At 57.1% G+C, this 16,718-nt stretch overlaps 1 protein-coding gene across 1 annotated transcript in view; it reads left to right on the plus strand.

The window, feature by feature from the left end:
- GAREM2 (GRB2 associated regulator of MAPK1 subtype 2) overlaps nucleotides 1-16,718 on the plus strand; it is a 44,763-nt gene that overhangs the window by 12,665 nt on the left and 15,380 nt on the right. The window contains exon 2 of the mRNA XM_065401932.1: nucleotides 1,629-1,769. Within this exon, the coding sequence (XP_065258004.1) occupies nucleotides 1,629-1,769 (141 nt within the window). The remainder of the gene's footprint in view (nucleotides 1-1,628; nucleotides 1,770-16,718) is intronic.

The raw sequence follows: 16,718 nt of genomic DNA on the forward strand, positions 1-16,718 counted from the left end.
CAGTGAGGGGAAACTGAGGCACGGGGGGAGAAATAACTTGCCCAGGATCACCCAGCAGGCCAGCTGCAGAGCTGGGGCTAGAACCCAGGTCTCTTGAGTTGCCTGATCAGGAACAATTGACGCCTGCTGTGCACACGTTCCATGAGAGAAATGAAAGGATCCGCCTGGCCAGCAAAAGGGCATTGCCTGGCTAAAATGGTGGGGAGTAGCCCAGCAAAACCTGCTGTTCACACTGCAAGCTGGCTAGACTCTGTCACAAGCCTCCCCCCGCTCCACACAGATCTGTGTCCCCAGCTCTCTCCAGGCAGGTGTCCATCATCCTTGCCTTTCCCTCAGGGCTGCCCTAGCGTGGGGGGTCTTGCGTGGGACACTGATCCCCACTGATCCCGCGCTCCATGTCCAAGATCTGCTTTGCTGTGGTGCCACATCGCCCGGGGTGGCAGGAAGCACCCGGGGACGAGAGCCACCACGGCTCTGAAAGCAGTTCTTGTCCCCACGGGGGCCCCCAAACCATGGAACTGATCTTCCATGCTCCCTCCCCCTATTCCTACAAGGGCTTGTCTACACACACAATTGCACCAGTTAAACCGGAGCACACCCGGTGTGGACCCGCTGCTCTCTGTTTACGACCTACTGCTATTGGTTTAGCTAACACTTTTGCATACTGACTGGTTACTGATTTGTTCCAGCTATTTGCTGACTACGAATTCAGCCTCAAACCCTGCCCCTGAGGAGGTATCACTGGCCTCCTTTGACAGGTCATTGAACCAGAGTCCAGCCCCCGGCGCTGAGGCAGGACCAAGTGACCTCAGATCATCCCTGACAGGGGTTTGTCCAGCCTGTTCTCTGAACCACCGGATTCCCCAACCTCCCTTGGGAGCTGGTCCCCACAGCTTAACTTCCCGTAGAGTGAGACGTTTTCCCTCATTCTCACCTGTCTCCCTTCCTGCAGATTAAGCTCATTTAGTCTTGTGCTACTTTCCGGGGCCATGGAGAACAATTGATCTCCATCCTGGTGAGAACAGCCCCTCACAGATTGGACGGCTGTTCTCAGCTCCCCCCTTGGCCTTCTTTTCTCAAGACTAAACACCCCCAGGGCTTTTAACCTTTCCTCATAGGTCAGAAAACTAAAAACACAAGGAAATCCAAGGGGAAACTGAGGCTCAGAGTGGGGCTGCTACATGCCCCAGGCCACCCAGCGAGTCGGACCTCGGTTGGATCCAGGAGGCCTGGCTCTGAGTCCTTTGCTTGGGCTGCCACGTGCCACTGTGGCCCTGCCAAGACCCGGTGGATGCTGCTGAGTCTAGTCTACATGTGGGGCTGGGGCTGTATCCCCAGGGGCTGTCCTACCCTGTGTGCTCACTCCCGTGGCCCTGGTGAGGTGAGCCTCTGGGTGCAAGGGCAGAGCCCTCTCCCCAGGTGGGGTGGTGTTGGGGGAGGGGATTAGGCTGGCTGCGTAGGAGGCGCAGGGGGCTGGGGCAGGTGGGGTGGTGTTGGGGGAGGGTATAAGTCTGGCGTGGGATGCTCAGGGCTGGCTGCGTAGGAGGCGCAGAGAGGTGCGGGGGCGGGGGGTGGGGGGAGATCAGGCCAGCCTCCGGTGCTCAGGGCTCTCCCTGTCCCCGCTGCAGGAGAGTACGTGGAGGGGGTGAGTGAGCAGGACGTGCTCCTCATTCACTCCTGCCGCCAGTGGACCACGGTGACGGCCCACAGCCTGGAGGAGGGGCACTACGTCATCGGGCCCAAGATCGACATCCCGCTGCAGTACCCAGGTACTGGGGACATCGGGGGGAGGGGCTGGGGCTTCTCACCCGGGCGGTGTCCGAGCTCCGCGGGCAGCCCAGCGCCCCCGTTTCTGTGGGGCAAAGGAACCTGCGGCTTCCCAGAGGCGCAGACGGGGCGGTGGCTCCAGTGGCTCCGGGATGTGGCGGTGGCTCCAGGACGTGGTGGTGGCTCCGGGACGTGGTGGTGGCTCCGGCGGCTCCGGGACGTGACGGTGGCTCTGGGGGCTCTGGGACGTAGCGGTGGCTCCGGGGACTCCGGGATGTGGCGGTGACTCCGGGGGCTCGGGATGGGATCTGATGGCATCTCGTTCTCACCACTGCTGCAGGATGACCCCAGCTGTGTTTGCCCTGGGATCCCTTTAACATCCCATTGCCTGGCCCCACGGGTCACAGCCAGGCCTGTGGGAACCAATGGGGGCAGGGGTGAGCCTGCCATGACCTGACCTCATCTGGGTGCCCGCCCGCCCGCTGCCCGTAGCGGGTGTTGCCGACCGGAGGGACGCGTGTCTGGCTCAGGGTGATTGGTGCCGCTGGTGGAGATTTCCCTGCTAGCTCAGAGGGGTGTTTGACGAGGTTCGGGTTTATTAGCTGTCCGTGCCCAGGGTCCCTCCTGTGGCCCCAGCACGGCACGGCTCCCAGTCCCCTGGGTGCTATTTTCCTCTGCGTGGGAACGGCCACATTTCTCTGCCCTTGTCTCTCCCACCGGCTTCCTCCTTTGTGGGGCGCAGCTGGGAACGCTCAGGTTGGATCCCAGCTTGGGGCTCCTGGGCGAGGGTCCCAGCCCCACCGGCCCCTCCATGCCCATGGGAGTTGCGCTCAAGCAGTTGGGCTTTGGTGTAATGCCCTGGGCACAGCCTGGCGCATCCCTGGCTGCTGGGTGCAGAGCTCGCAGCCCTGCCCTGCCCCGTGGCTGGGGGGGCCACTCCCGCGCCCCCCGAACACCAGACGTTCCGGTACTCTGGGAACAGCGAGACCCTGCCCCCACCGGCGTGACCTCGCATGCACTGTACGGGCAGGGTGGGGCGCTCTTCAAAGTGGTGTCCCCCACCCCATGCCGGACAGGATCCAGGGAAGCCCGTGCGTGTAAAATGAGAGCTTGTGACGCTAATGGTTTCTGCGCCCCACTGCCTCTCTGTGCCAGGGCTGGTCGCTGGCCGGGCCCGGTGGGCTGTGCACAGGGGCACGTTCGTGTGGAGCAGCCCAGTTCCCTTGGGCAGTGGACTTGCCAGCTGGGGGATCAAGCTGGGAACAAGTCGCTCTGTCCGCGTTTGGGGCTTGCGCCCAGAGCTGGACGCAGGGAGCCCAGGTTGGGGGAGGCCAACTGGGGCCCCCCCCGGCTTGGTTCTTCAGTCTCTTTCTCTCCTTCCATTGTTTCCCTCCTGTGCTGTCCTAGTATGAACCCTGAACGTCCCTTCATCTCCAGGAGGTGGGTGGGCTCCAGGATTAGCTGGGCTTCGCTCTCCCGGCTGCGTCCTTCTAGCCGGCTCCCAGTCCCTAGCGAGAGCGAGGGGCCGCAGCTCCCTTTCTCCTGCGTGCAGCTTGCCCTGCTTCCGCCGGGGCTGAGTGCGGCCCCTCGGGGAGCGGCAGTGTCCCAGGGCCTGAGCCCATCACAAGCCGAGCGGTGGCTGCAGCCCTGGGGCGTCGCATGGTTCACTGGAGCCCCGGGACTTCCCGGAGGGGCCCTGGGGAGCTCCGAGAGGAACCAGCGGCTCCGTGAGGGGCGAAAGGTAACCTGGGGGGGGGGAGCCCAGGTGAGTCAGAGGTCAGGGGTCGTACAGGAGAGTCGGCGCCAGGCCGGTGCGTGGCTCAGCTCCTTGGGCAGATGGTGTGTGCGGGGGGGAGGGACGGGCCCGGCGCTGAGTTCATTGCAGCCGCTGTGGCGAGCGCTCTGATGCCTGCGCTAAGTGCATCCCCGCTGGTAATGAGTCCTGCTGATAAATAACTAATGGGCCGTGGAGGCTGGGGGCGGGGCAATCACCGGTTCCAGGAGGAGATGCGGGGAGGGGGAGCCCGAGAAACGTGTTAACCTGCTTTACTGGGCTCATAGGAGAGCGGCGGTGGCTCCAAACTGGGCCCAGCCGCAGCCGAAGGGCCCGCGGCGCCTCCTGGGGGAGCCCCACGGGGCTGGGCTCCTGCACCCTGCAAAGGCTCATGGGATTGTTTGGTCAGGTTACATGTTTGTGAAGTTCAGTAGCTTGGGCCAGGCCGAGTGGGAGCGGGTGACCCCCCCACCCCGACAGAACTAACGCCCCTAATGCAGCCTGCAGCCTCCCAGCTAGCCCAGCCCTGGGCTCCCCCCAGCTCTGCCGGTGCCCCTCAGTCCCGGCCTGCAGCCCCCCAGCTAGCCCAGTCCTGGGCTCCCCCCAGCTCTGCCGGTGCCCCTCAGTCCCGGCCTGCAGCCCCCAGCTAGCCCAGTCCTGGGCTCCCCCCAGCTCTGCTGGTGCCCCTCAGTCCCGGCCTGCAGCCCCCCCAGCTATCCCAGTCCTGGGCTCCCCCCAGCTCTGCCGGTGCCCCTCAGTCCCGGCCTGCAGCCCCCCAGCTATCCCAGTCCTGGGCTCCCCCCAGCTCTGCCGGTGCCCCACAACCCCGACCCGCAGCCCCTGGCTATCCCAGTCCTGGGCTCCCCCCAGCTCTGCCGGTGCCCCTCAGTCCCGGCCTGCAGCCCCCCAGCTAGCCCAGCCCTGGGCTCCCCCCAGCTCTGCCGGTGCCCCTCAGTCCCGGCCTGCAGCCCCCCAGCTAGCCCAGCCCTGGGCTCCCCCGAGCTCTGCTGGTGCCCCTCAATCCCAACTGACAGCCCTCTGGTAATCCCAGCCCTGGGCTCCCCCCAGCTCTGCCGGTGCCCCTCAGTCCCAACTGACAGCCCCCTTGCTATCCCAGCCCTGGGGTCCCCCCAGCTCTGCCGGTGCCCCTCAGTCCCGACCGACAGTCCCCTGCTACCCCAGGCCTGGGCTCCCCCCCCTCCCCACGGCTCTGCCGATGCTCCTCACTCCTGACCCGCAGCCCCCGGCTATCCCAGCCCAGGTTCCCCCACAGCTCTGCTGGTGCCCCTCAGTCCTAACCTGCAGCCCCCCGGCTATCCCAGCCCGGGGTTCCCCACACCAACTCCCAGCTCAGCTGGTGCCCCTGAATCCTGCCTCCTGCTATCCCAATCATGGGCTCCCCCAGGTCTATTTATGCCCCCGACACACATCCTGCTACCTCCCCAGCCCTCCAGAGCTCAGCCGATGCCCTTCCTTACTGATGCCCACAGCTTCCCCGCGCTAGTCCAGTCTTGGGCTGTCCCAATACCCCGCCCCATAACTGGCCGCATCTCTGCTATTCCAGCCCTGGACATCCCCCCAACTCTGCTGGCACCCCTTAGTTCAAACCTGCAGCCTCCCTCATCACTGCAGTACTAGCCAACCGCCTGCACTTGTCCAGTGCTCCCCAGTCTCCTTCGCCACTCCCCAGTGATTGGTTCCCCGGGCAGCTAAAAGCCCCGGACACGTCATTCTCCGCCTTCCCTCGGTGAACGTAATTACTGAGTGCCAGGCTGTGGTCTCGCCCGTATCACCGTACCTGGTGAGATAACAGCGCTGGCAACGGCGACACCCACTGCAGCCCTTGGGGCAGCGGGGCAGCGTCACCGACGTTAGAGGACACTGCGCTGAGTCTGGGCCCCTGAGGGACACATGCTGCCCGCTGGGTGCACCTACCAGGCACGTGGTCCATGAGCTGATCTCTCCTGGCTGAGTAAAAGTTGACAGCAAGCGACGCTCCTGTTATACCAATAAAAACTAGCAGGATCTTATTAAAGGGGACAAGATAAAGATGCCACATTTATTATTAATCTGTAACTATTAGCAAATACCTTAATGCTTATACACATACACTCACACACACACACCAAAATGTTCTGCAGCTGCTGGATAGTTACCGGTCCTGATTGTAGTTTGAGTTTGCAGCTTGGGATCGGAGCTCGTGGCAGCTAACTGGCCAGGAAAGCTGAGCCCGAGGAGGAGCTGGGTCTCTGTCGGGCACCGATGCTCCTTGATGTTGATAGCAGAACGTTACCCAAAGTCTCTCATCTCACCCTTCCTTTTTTATAGGCTTTTAGTTTGGATTCAAAGTCTCTAGGTCTCGCTGTGTCACGCCGCCTCTGGGTTTGGTGCTTGATCACCCGTCAGTTGCAGGCGTGACTGTCAGCCTGGGACCTGGCTTTGATCTTCCTTCTGTTGTTTTTTTCTTTTTAGGGTGGATGCTTCTTGCTTGAGTTAGGGCTGTTGTCTAGTTCTTATGTCTAGTTCTTCAGCCGTTGGCATTTGAACTTTATCTCATCAGGACGGGCTGGTGCTGGAGGTTGATTCTATCACCCATACATACCTCATTCACACATCTCAACTAGACTAATAAAATTACAGTCTGGCTTGCAAAAATGGAGGCTGCAGCACAAGCCTTCTACAAAATGGAGTCAGCATTTTAAAATGGGTTTTGAATTACAATATTGCACAGAAGTTACAATGTTACAATGTAGGCAAAATGGCAAGTGTAATGAAATGGTGAACAGAAGTTACAATGGTACAGTGAATAACTAAAAACAATTTCATTCACATTGGTTCTACACTCCTTGGGCATGGCTGGGGGGCGGGAGAGAGCAGCCGTGGGCGGGGCTAGACCTAGATGTGGGAGGACCCCCTCACTGTCCCCCATCACACCTCTCTTTAGGCCTCTCCTCTGCCAACAGGCCTACAGAACCTGGGATGATGGGCGGGGCAGCCGGTGAGCCGAGACCACGGCCCCTCCTTCTGGCCCACGTTGCCCCCCCTTGGTCTGTCTTCGGTTGTCAGTGCTTTGCGGGCGGCGACCGGCGTTTTGTTCCATGTCTGTGCTGCACCCAGCACAACAGGGCCCAGTCCTGTAATAACCAAGCCTCAGCGGGGGCCTGTCAGCACAACTCTGCGCTCCGTAGAGTGACACTGATTGAGCCCAGCTGCCGAGCTGGTCCTAGGGGGCCATGCTCCAGGGCTGGAGGGGGAGGCTCTGGGGCACCGCATGTGCCTGGGTGCTGGCGGGGCCTTGGCCCGTAGGTCTGCAATGCTGCTCCCTGCAGGGCAGCGGGCCGTGACTCTGCGGCTGGTGGTTGGGAGTGGGAAGCGCTCTGCGGAATAAGGCCGCCCCTTGCTCTCTCCCGTTCCCTTGCATGGAGCGCGGCTCGGACCTGGGCGGGTGTCCCCGGGTCCAGGCACTCGGAGCCGCTCTCCTTTGGAAGAGCTCTGAGTCTCACACACCCCGGGGCGAGCAGGACATGGCGCCGTTACGGGGCCGACCGCTGAGGGTGAAACTGGAGGAGTCCAGGGAGCTCCTGGGTTTATGCCAAACGCAGCGACAGCAGGATCCGGGGTCCAGGGCCGCCAGCTCAGCCCCGTCGGCCGCTGCACATGGAACAGCGGCAGCAGTGTCTCTGGGAAGCGATGTTACCAGAGCCGCATGAGCAGCACAAGAGCAGGGCTTACGGGTTTCAGGCCAGACGCTCTCTCTGCACCGCGACCTCCCCAGAGGCAGCGCGGTGCAGTGGGTGGCCGCTAGGGTGGGTTCCATTCCACGCCGTGCCCGTGAACTCACCGGCTGACGCTGGGCAGGGTCTGCTCGCCCGTGTGCGAGGTGGGGCCCGGTGAGGCACGTCTCTGTAACTGCCGAGGACTCAGGACCCCCCAGACTCTCAGAGGAACCATTTCCCTGCCATGGCGCCGGCAGCCGCCGCTGAGTAAAATCCCGACCGCCCAAGTGCCAATGGCGTTTTCTAATCCCTCGTGGGGCGGGGGCGAGCTAGTTCTGTGTGTGTGTGTGAATGAGCCGGGGGTGGGGGGGGACAGCTCTCCGGAAAGTGTCCCCTTCCCAGAGCTCACTCCTGGCTGAGTCGTGCACGGACACAAAAGCCTAAAGCAGAAAGTTCCCTGCCCACGGCACAGAGCCCCAGGGTGGATTTTGCTCCAAACAAAATAAACTGGAAAGCGTCCAAATGAGGTCCAAGAAGAGACGTCCCAGCGGCTCCCGCCACAGCAGGGCTCCGGTTGCAGCCTGAGCGCCCAAGCACCCCTGTGATACCAGTATGTGGAGGTGAGGGCAGAGGCAGGGCCGGCTCCAGCATTTCTGCCGCCCCAAGCAAAAAAAAAAAAAAAAAAAAAAAGCCTCGATTGCGATCGGCGGCGGCAATTGGAAAAAAAAAAAAAAAAAAGCCGCGATCGGCGGCGGCAGTTCAGCGGCAGGTCCTTCGCTCCCAGAAGGAGTGAGGGACCTGCCGCCCCCGAAATGCCGCAGGTGCCGCCCCTCTCCCTTGGCCGCCCCAAGCACCTGCTTGTTAAACTGGTGCCTGGAGCCGGCCCTGGGGAGAGGCCCCCCAGCGAAGAGGAGGGTCCTGGCGCTCCAGTTAGGATACGAGGGCTTCTCGGCTAGGCAGGGCCGGCTTTAGGAAGTGCGGGGCCCAATTCGAACAGTTTTGACGGGGCCCCATTAGGGATGATTTAAAAAAAAGCCACTTAAAAAGAACGTTTCATTTCTTCCACGACTATATAAATAATAACAAAATTATATATTACATACATTGCGTCATATATTAATTAGCTGATTTTCACTTTCATATTAGGAAAATAATTCATGTTTTGATAGTTGTACAACTGATTTTCTTCAATAATGTTTATTTTATTAAAATTTATAAAATATTTCCTTAATATAAAATTGTGCTCTCCTCCCTGCCCCCTGCAGCGCCTCCCGGCCCACGGAAACAAATCCTGCTTCCCCAGCGCCGCCCCACTGAAACAGCTGTGGGCGGAAAAGGAAGGTTGGGGGGGCGGAAGAAACAGCACACATAGTGTGACCAGATCACAGCAGTAAAATAGGACCCGACCCCTCCCCGCTTGGCCCCACCATCACACCCCTCTTCACCTCCTAGCCCTCCGCTGGCTTGCTGTGTCCCTCCTAGTTAGTCCCCCACCCACCACTTGCCTCCTTTCACCTTCTCCCTCCCCTACCAGAAACCCCCATACCCGCACCTAGAACCCCTGCTGGCTCACTGCTTGCCTCTTTGCCCACCCGCCGCTTGCCCACCCGCTCGCCGCTCGCCCCCCCAAGTATAAAGCCTCATTCAAAGACCCAGGGGTCACTATATTACTACACACAGCAGTCAATCAGTGCAGTTGTAGATAAATCTCTGCATTATGCATTTTTGTATAACTTTTATATGACTTTGTATTGAACCTTGGTAATGTTATAGCTGGCCCCTAAGGTAGTATAATTAAGGTAAAAGAAAAATGTCTTTTTGCTAGAAGTAGAATAAGATCTTCCCCCCACTTTGTAATCAATTGACCTGTTGAATGAATGAGGTGTGAATGAGGAAGGTGTGGAAGGCAGGCACTTCCAGACAGCTGCAACCCTTGGAGAGGGGCTGAGAGCCAGCCAAGGAGAGCTTTGCCCAGGGCTGAGTGGGACAGCATTTGGGTGCAGGCTCCGGGCTGGGGCATGGTGTGGGGTGCAGGCTGGGTGGAGGGGTGCAGGCTCTGGGAGGGAGTGCGGAGGGGTGGGTGCAGGCTCTGGGACAGAGTTTGGGGGCCGGAGAGGGGGTGGTGGGTGCTGGGGGGGAGGGGACTGCCATCACATGTGGCTTCCTTCCTCCCCTGCTGCCCCTCACCATAGCCTCGGTGGGGGATGGGGCTGCCCCTTGCCCAGTGTTTGCAGGAGTGGTGGCTGGGGGGAAACCCAGTGAAATTCTGGTTTTACTCTTTCGTTGATGGGTCACTTTAACCCCTTACAAACCCCTTCCCGCCTCTCTCACCCCCCTTTTCTACTGGGCTTGTTTGATCTTTTTGGTGGAGCCAGATGAAAACCACAATCCCCAGCGAGAGCAACAGGTTGGAAGACTAGACTGAACCCACCACCCACCCAGTCTAGTCCATCCCAGAGCCCAGGACTGAGGGCAAATGTCCCCCCACCCCTGGGCCACCTGCTTCCACTCCTGGCCTCTCCCAGCGCCGCCAGCGATTCTGTGTGGCTGCATCGGGCGGGATTTCAACTGGACCCCCCGCCGCTAAATTCACCCCTGTTTTGCGACCACTCTGCACCAAGAGCACCTTCCTTCCCTGCCCTAGAGCTGTTAGATGGCTAGAAAGCTGAGCTGGGTGTTTGGGAATATTATTGTGCCCCCCCCCCGCAAAAAAAACTTAATGCCCACAGAGCTTTGGGGGGGGGGATATTCCTCCCCCCCCCCCCAAGCCGGTCTATTTTCTTGTTGCAGGGCAAATAAAGGAGCCAGAGTTTAATGGAAATATTCAGCCCCTACAGTGGTCTTGCAGCAGGGGAAGCAGAGTTGATGGGAAGGGAACTGGTTTGGATAGGAGTACCCATCCCCCTCCTCTGCAAAATAATTTGGGGAGGGGAATCAGATCACTCCGTGCCTCAGTTTCCCCTCTCTCGGGGGAGAAGGGAGAGATAAAAGTCTCGGCCTGCCGTGTTGCAGACCTTTCGCATTCTCCCCTCTTGATGTATTTGATTTCCTCCTCCAAACCTCCCTCTCTCTCTCACCTGGAATTCACAGCACTAAGTACCGGCTCTGGGCTTTCTTCCTGCGTTACATGATCCCGAGTTTAGTTTTGAAACAGACACAGGCAGGTACAAACTCACCCTCAAACAGCAACACCACCGAAAACCACAAAACCAACCCAATATTACACACCTATGGGGAATCACGGGGTCAAACACTCACCGACCGAAGCCCCAGCAGCTGCTCAGGTGAGTGAGGTCCACTGCAGAGATTCCTGTCTCCCACCGGACCGGAAGCCCCCTCGGGGTCTCCTCCAGGTGAGTGCTGGGGGGAGGGGAGGGGAAGGCTGCAAAGCACATGTGCCTTCTCCCCCCCTCCCCATCCTGCCTCTGCCTCAGCCCCCTGCCCCAGCGTCTCTCGTTGCCTAGCAGCAACAGCTGCTGCTTCCGGGAGAGCCACGGAGCTTTGCTTCAGGCAAGGACGCTGCGCGGGGCCCTCTTAGGGGCGGGGCCCAATTCAGGGGAATCGGTGGAATCGGCCTAAAGCCGGCCCTGCGGCTGGGAGCCAGGCAGGCAGCGACCCGGGGCTAAGTAAGCAGCGCCCAGCTGCGGTCGGGTTTGCCAGAGGCTGGGGAGGGTGGCCCGTGAGAATTTCAGAATCCCAGGAGGTTCTCCGGGAGACTCTCCATTGATGCTGCAATACTAGAGCTTTTATCCCCTTGGCCTGCAGGCCACGACAGAGCAACAGACACGCGCGTGACCAGTTGTGACTTCCCTAGGGAACGTAAAAAAGGCCAGACTGGGTCAGACCAAAGGTCCATTTAACCCAGTATCCTGTCTTCCAACAGTGGCCAATGCCAGGTGTCCCAAAGGGAATGAACAGAACAGGGAATATCCCGTATCGCCCATTCCCAGCTTCTGGCAAACAGAGGCTATGGACACCATCCCTGCCCATCCTGGCTAACAGACATCGATGGACCTATCCTCCATGAACTTATCTAGTTCTTTTTTGAACCATGTTATAGTCTTGGCTTTCACAACATCCTCTGGCAAGGAGTTCCACAGGTTGACTGTGCATTGTGTGAAGAAATACTTCCTTTTGTTTGTTTTAAACCTGATGCCTATTCATTTCATTGGGTGACCCCTGGTTCTTGTGTTATGAGGAGTAAATAACACTTCCTTAGTTACTTTTTCCACATCAGTCATGATTTTATAGACCTCTATCCTAGCCTCCCTAAATTGTCTCTTTTCCAAGCTGAAAAGTCCCGGTTTTATTAATCCCTCTTCATACAGCAGCCGTTCCATACCCCTAATCATTTTTGTTGCCCTTTTCTGAACCTTTTCCAAGTCCAATATATCTTTTTTGAGATGGGGTGAGTACATCTGCACGCAGTATTCAAGATGTGGGTGTACCATGGATTTATATAGAGGCAATATGATATTTTCTGTCCTATTATCTATCCCTTTCTTAATTATTCCCAGCATTCTGTTCGCTTTTTTGACTGCCGTGGCACATTGAGTGGATGATTTCAGAGAACTATCCACAGTGACTCCAAGATCTCTCTCTTGAGTGGTAACAGCTAATTTAGACCCCATCATTTTATATGTAAAGTTGGGATTCTGTTTTCCAATGTGCATTACTTTGCATTGATCAACATTGAATTTCATCTGCCATTTTGTTGCCCAGTCACCCAGTTTTGTAAGATCCTTTTGTAGCTCTTTGCAGTCTGCCTGGGACTTAACTATCTTGAGTAGTTTTGTATCATGTGCAAATTTTGCCACCTCACTGCTTACCCCTTTTTCCAGATCATTGATGAATATGTGGAACAGCACTGGTCCCAGTACAGACCCCTGGGGGACACCATTTACCTCGCTCCATTCTGAAAACTGACCATTTATTCCTACCCTTTGTTTCCTATCTTTTCACCAGTTACCAATCCATGAGAGAACCTTCCCTCTTAGCCCATGGCAGCTTACTTTGCTTAAGAACCTTTGGTGAGGGACCTTGTCAAAGGCTTTCTGAAAGTCCAAGTTCCCTATATCCACTGGTGACACATGCACGCACCGTCCAGCTGGCCAATTCCATGCGTGGCTCCGGGGGCCAAAGCACAAGGGAACAGGATTCTTTGCAGGCGTGGAACGGACGCCCCTGGGTGCACCTGGAACCGCTCCCGTCCCTTTGTGCAGGTGGGACGTGCTCGCCTTCCATCTGCACGCACAAGAGTGGGGGTGGGGCGTTTGTGCTTCCAGCTACGGCCCGGCCTCCAGCCCCTTCTCACTAACCTCCGACTTTATTGATCTGATAGATTTGCTCAGTGCCTGGGATACGCTTCTCGCCGCGTAGCTCTTATCATTCCAACCCCATTGACCGGAACACGCCGCTGTCAGCCAACGGGAGCGCAGAAAGCGCCGGCGGTCACAGTGCCCAGCCGAGCTGACAGGCTGCACTCGGGGCCTGCCAGATCAAGGCAAGGGGATTCCAGAGAGAAGAGCCCCTGCCCCCGCCCCACAGCAGCCCCAGACGTACCCCCAGCTGAGCCCAGCTGTCAGGATGAGACGTGGGCAGGAAGAAGCGTTCCCTTCCCCTGCTTGTGACCAGGAGGAGGGTGATTAGCTAGTGCGAGGAGACCGAAGTGTCACCTCTCCTCAGGGCGTGTCGTAGCATGGAGGGGTTTGCCCTCTCTGGGCCCTTCGCCGACATGTGGTCCTGGCTCTGTCCCTCAGGAGGCCGGCCGGTCAGTATCATTCCTCCGATTTACAGATGGAGAAACTGAGGCTGAATTGGAGACTTGCCCGATGTCACCTAGCGAGTCGGTGTCAGAGCAGTCATTAGACCTGGGGTGCTTCTGACTGCCCATCCTTTGCCCTTACCAGGGCTCCTCACTTGGGTCAGCAGAAGGGTTTGAACCTGGGATCTTCGGTGCTACAGGCAGGACTGTCGACTGCTTGAGCTCAAGGGCTGGCTCGGTAGCAGATGCTTGTCTCCCTGCGTGGCCTGGGCACTAGAACAGTGGGTGATGAGGTGCATCAGACCTCGCTGGTCCTTGGAACGCGAACCTCGCCTGTGGATGGTTCTTCTCTTCAGTCCCGCAAATTCCTTTGGGCTCGTGGTGTTCTCCTCTGTCAGACGTGTAACCTCGAATGTACGTGCTCCTCTGAGCCTGTAAGCTCACCCCTTGCTAGGGAACTCCGTCTAGCCAGGTAAAAACCTCACCTGTCTCTCTTCTTCCTTTCAGGAAAGAGGAGAAAATCCTGGGCGATCGCTGGGATTTTATAGACAGATTTGACAGCTGTTTTCTATTGACTTGGGGCTGTGGGCTATCCATGAAAGGGGTCTCTTCTCAGAGAAGTTATCGAGGTTTATAAGGGGGTTGGTGGAACATGTTGTTTGTAGGATTGGGGCAACTTTGCTTTATAACATTTAGGACAGCTCGGTTTGGCCTTTTCTCTTCTCTTCTCCCAGCCTGGTGTGGGGTTCTTTTTGCGGTGGAGCTCCCAGCGTGACATTCTGCTACAAAGGACGCTGGGAAAGCAACAACAATGAAAACGTTCGCTAATCAAATGCATCCCAGAGGGGCTTGGTTTGTAGGCACAGGAGAGTAAAGCGGCCGGGAGAGCTCTTCAATAATTCATCATTCCTCAAACGTGCAAATCCGGCGCCTGAGTTTCTGAGCGCTTTCCACCCTTGGCTACAAGGGAAATGCATGCGTTCCTTCACAGACGTGGCCACTCCCCCAGAGGCCCGCCCACTTATTTTGACTCCTCTCCTGTAGGCGCATCTTGCTGTTGCAGTGAAAGTTAACGGCAGCGCAGAGGGCGACGTAGCAAAATAATTTGCAGATGATACAAAACTACTCAAGATAGTTAAGTCCCAGGCAGACTGTGAAGAGCTACAAAAGGGTCTCACAAAACTGGGTGACTGGGCAACAAAATGGCAGATTAAATTCAATGTTGATCAATGCAAAGTAATGCACATTGGAAAACAGAATCCCAATTCTACATATACAATCATGAGGTCTAAATTAGCTGTTACCACTCGAGAGAGATCTCGGAGTCACTGTGGATAGTTCTCTGAAACTAGGGTGACCACATTTCCTTATGCTGAATACAGGACACCTGGTAAAATTACTTGTATTCAAGTGAGTTCAGCGGCAATCAATCAGAACTATGCAGGACAAACGTTCAAATTAACATCCAGTTGACTGAGCCACTGTTAAAAAGAAATACTGCGGAGTTGGATTCTTTTTATTTACCTTCTTATCTTTAAGGCTTTAGGGTACACACAGGGTGGGGTGACCCCCCCCACACACACACACAGGGAGAGGTGACACACACACACTCCCATACATCTCTCTCACATGGGGGGTAACCGACCGACCCAACGCTCCCTGCCTGGCGCTCTCCGCCCTCCATGCCTGGCTGGGAACGTTGGGAATCATTAAGAAAGGGATAGATAATAATACAGAAAATATCATATTGCCTCTATATAAATCCATGGTACACCTACAGCTTGAATACTGTGTGCAGATGTGGTCGCCCCATCTCAAAAAGATCTATTGGAATCGGAAAAGATTCAGAAAAGGGCAACAAAAATGATTAGGGGTATGGAACAGCTGCTGTATGAGGAGGGATTAATAAGACTGGGATTTTTCAGCTTGGAAAAGAGACAATTTAGGGAGGATATGATCGAGGTCTATACATCATGACTGGTGTGGAGAAAGTAACTAAGGAAGTGTTATTTACTCCTCATAACACAAGAACTAGGGGTCACCCAATGAAATGAATAGGCAGCAGGTTTAAAACAAGCAAAAGGAAGTATTTCTTCACACAGCACCCAGTCAACCTGTGGAACTCCTTGCCAGAGGATGTTGTGAAGGCCAAGACTAGAACAGGGTTCAAAAAAGAACTTAGATAAGTTCATGGAGGATAGGTCCATCAATGGCTATTAGCCAGGATGCGCAGGGATGGTGTTCCTAGCCTCTGTTTGCCAGAAGCTGGGAATGGGTGACAGGGGATGGATCACTTGATGATTACCTGTTCTGTTCATTCCCTCTGGGACACCTGGCATTGGTCACTGTCGGCAGACAGGATACTGGGCTAAATGGACCTTTGGTCTGACCCAGTCTGGCCGTTCTTATGTTCTTATATGTTATGTTCCTGATAGCGCCATGCCCCGAGCAGCCCCCTGCAGAGATCTAATTGCTCCCACGGTGGAGCCAGCACTTGCTTTCCCATCAGTGACGGAGCAGGTGCATGTGACTCCTGGCAATCTGGCAGGGGGCGTTCTTGCAAACCGAGCCAGCGGCCCTTGGGTTTTGTGGGACTGACCCTGGCGGCTGGCTCCGACACGTGACCTAGGGGCGGATGGTGCAGCTGTTACCATGGCCTGGGGCAGCCGGGTTTGCTCCGGGTGACGGGGTGATCTGGGTTTCCGATCTGCCAATGGAGCGTCGCAGAGCCAGGTGCTCGCCCTAGCTGTGGTGCTGGGGCCAGGCAGGGTCACTCGGCCTTAGCGTAACTGGGCACTGGGAACTATGGGCCTTTTACTCTTGACTTCAGTGGGAGCAGGGCTAGGCCGATGCAGCGTGTCATTGACCCTGCCCCGCCCCGCCCCGGCGACAATCTTGGAAGCAACCCTTCCCCAAGCGACGTCTGCAACCACATTAGCCCCGAGCAGCATCTCCTTGAACATACGTCGGCTCCGCGCCCGCAGCATTTACTAGGGCAAGGCAGAAGCTTAATTCTATTGCACAGGCCCCTGAGTGGGGAGGGGTCAGAGGGTAACGCAAGCTGGGAGGGTCTGTGACTCCCCAGCCGCCGCTCACTCCCGCAGGCCACCTGCCTGGGCCCTGTCCCTCCGGGTTGGTGTTGTATGCAGCAGCTGTCGCAGTCCCCGGGCAGGGAGGGAGGCGAGGGGCCGCAGTCAGCCCAGAATCTCTGTCTGGTCCCCAGGGACGCAGGTTGTTTTCTTTTTGCATTTCACTCCTTCTGGGGCAGTGACTCTGGGCTGGTCAGTTTCCCGTCGGGTTTATCCTCGCCGTGACTTTCTGGTACCATGGCCTGATGCTGCTGTTGTGTTTGGGTCTCCAGGACTTCATAGACTCATAGAATATCAGGGTTGGAAGGGACCTCAGGAGGTATCTAGTCCAACACCCTGCTCAAAGCAGGACCAACCCCAACTAAATCCGCAACTTCCAGGGGGACGGGCTAAGCTCAGATCCCTGCAAACGTTTCTGCCTCTCTGGGTCAGTCGTGTCTCTTAGAGACCAAAGCTGAATCCACACATAGAAAAGTTTTAAATTGCAAGGCAATTTAGCCCTCAACACCCTCCCTCTCTTCCTCCCACTTCCACCCTTTAACCCCCAGGGAAACTCGGCTGTTTTCTGTGCCCCGGAGGGACGACCCATTTTAAAACAAGGCCTTGCT

The sequence above is a fragment of the Emys orbicularis genome, chromosome 3, assembly GCF_028017835.1.
Source record: "Emys orbicularis isolate rEmyOrb1 chromosome 3, rEmyOrb1.hap1, whole genome shotgun sequence".
NCBI classification, from domain to species: Eukaryota; Metazoa; Chordata; order Testudines; family Emydidae; genus Emys; species Emys orbicularis.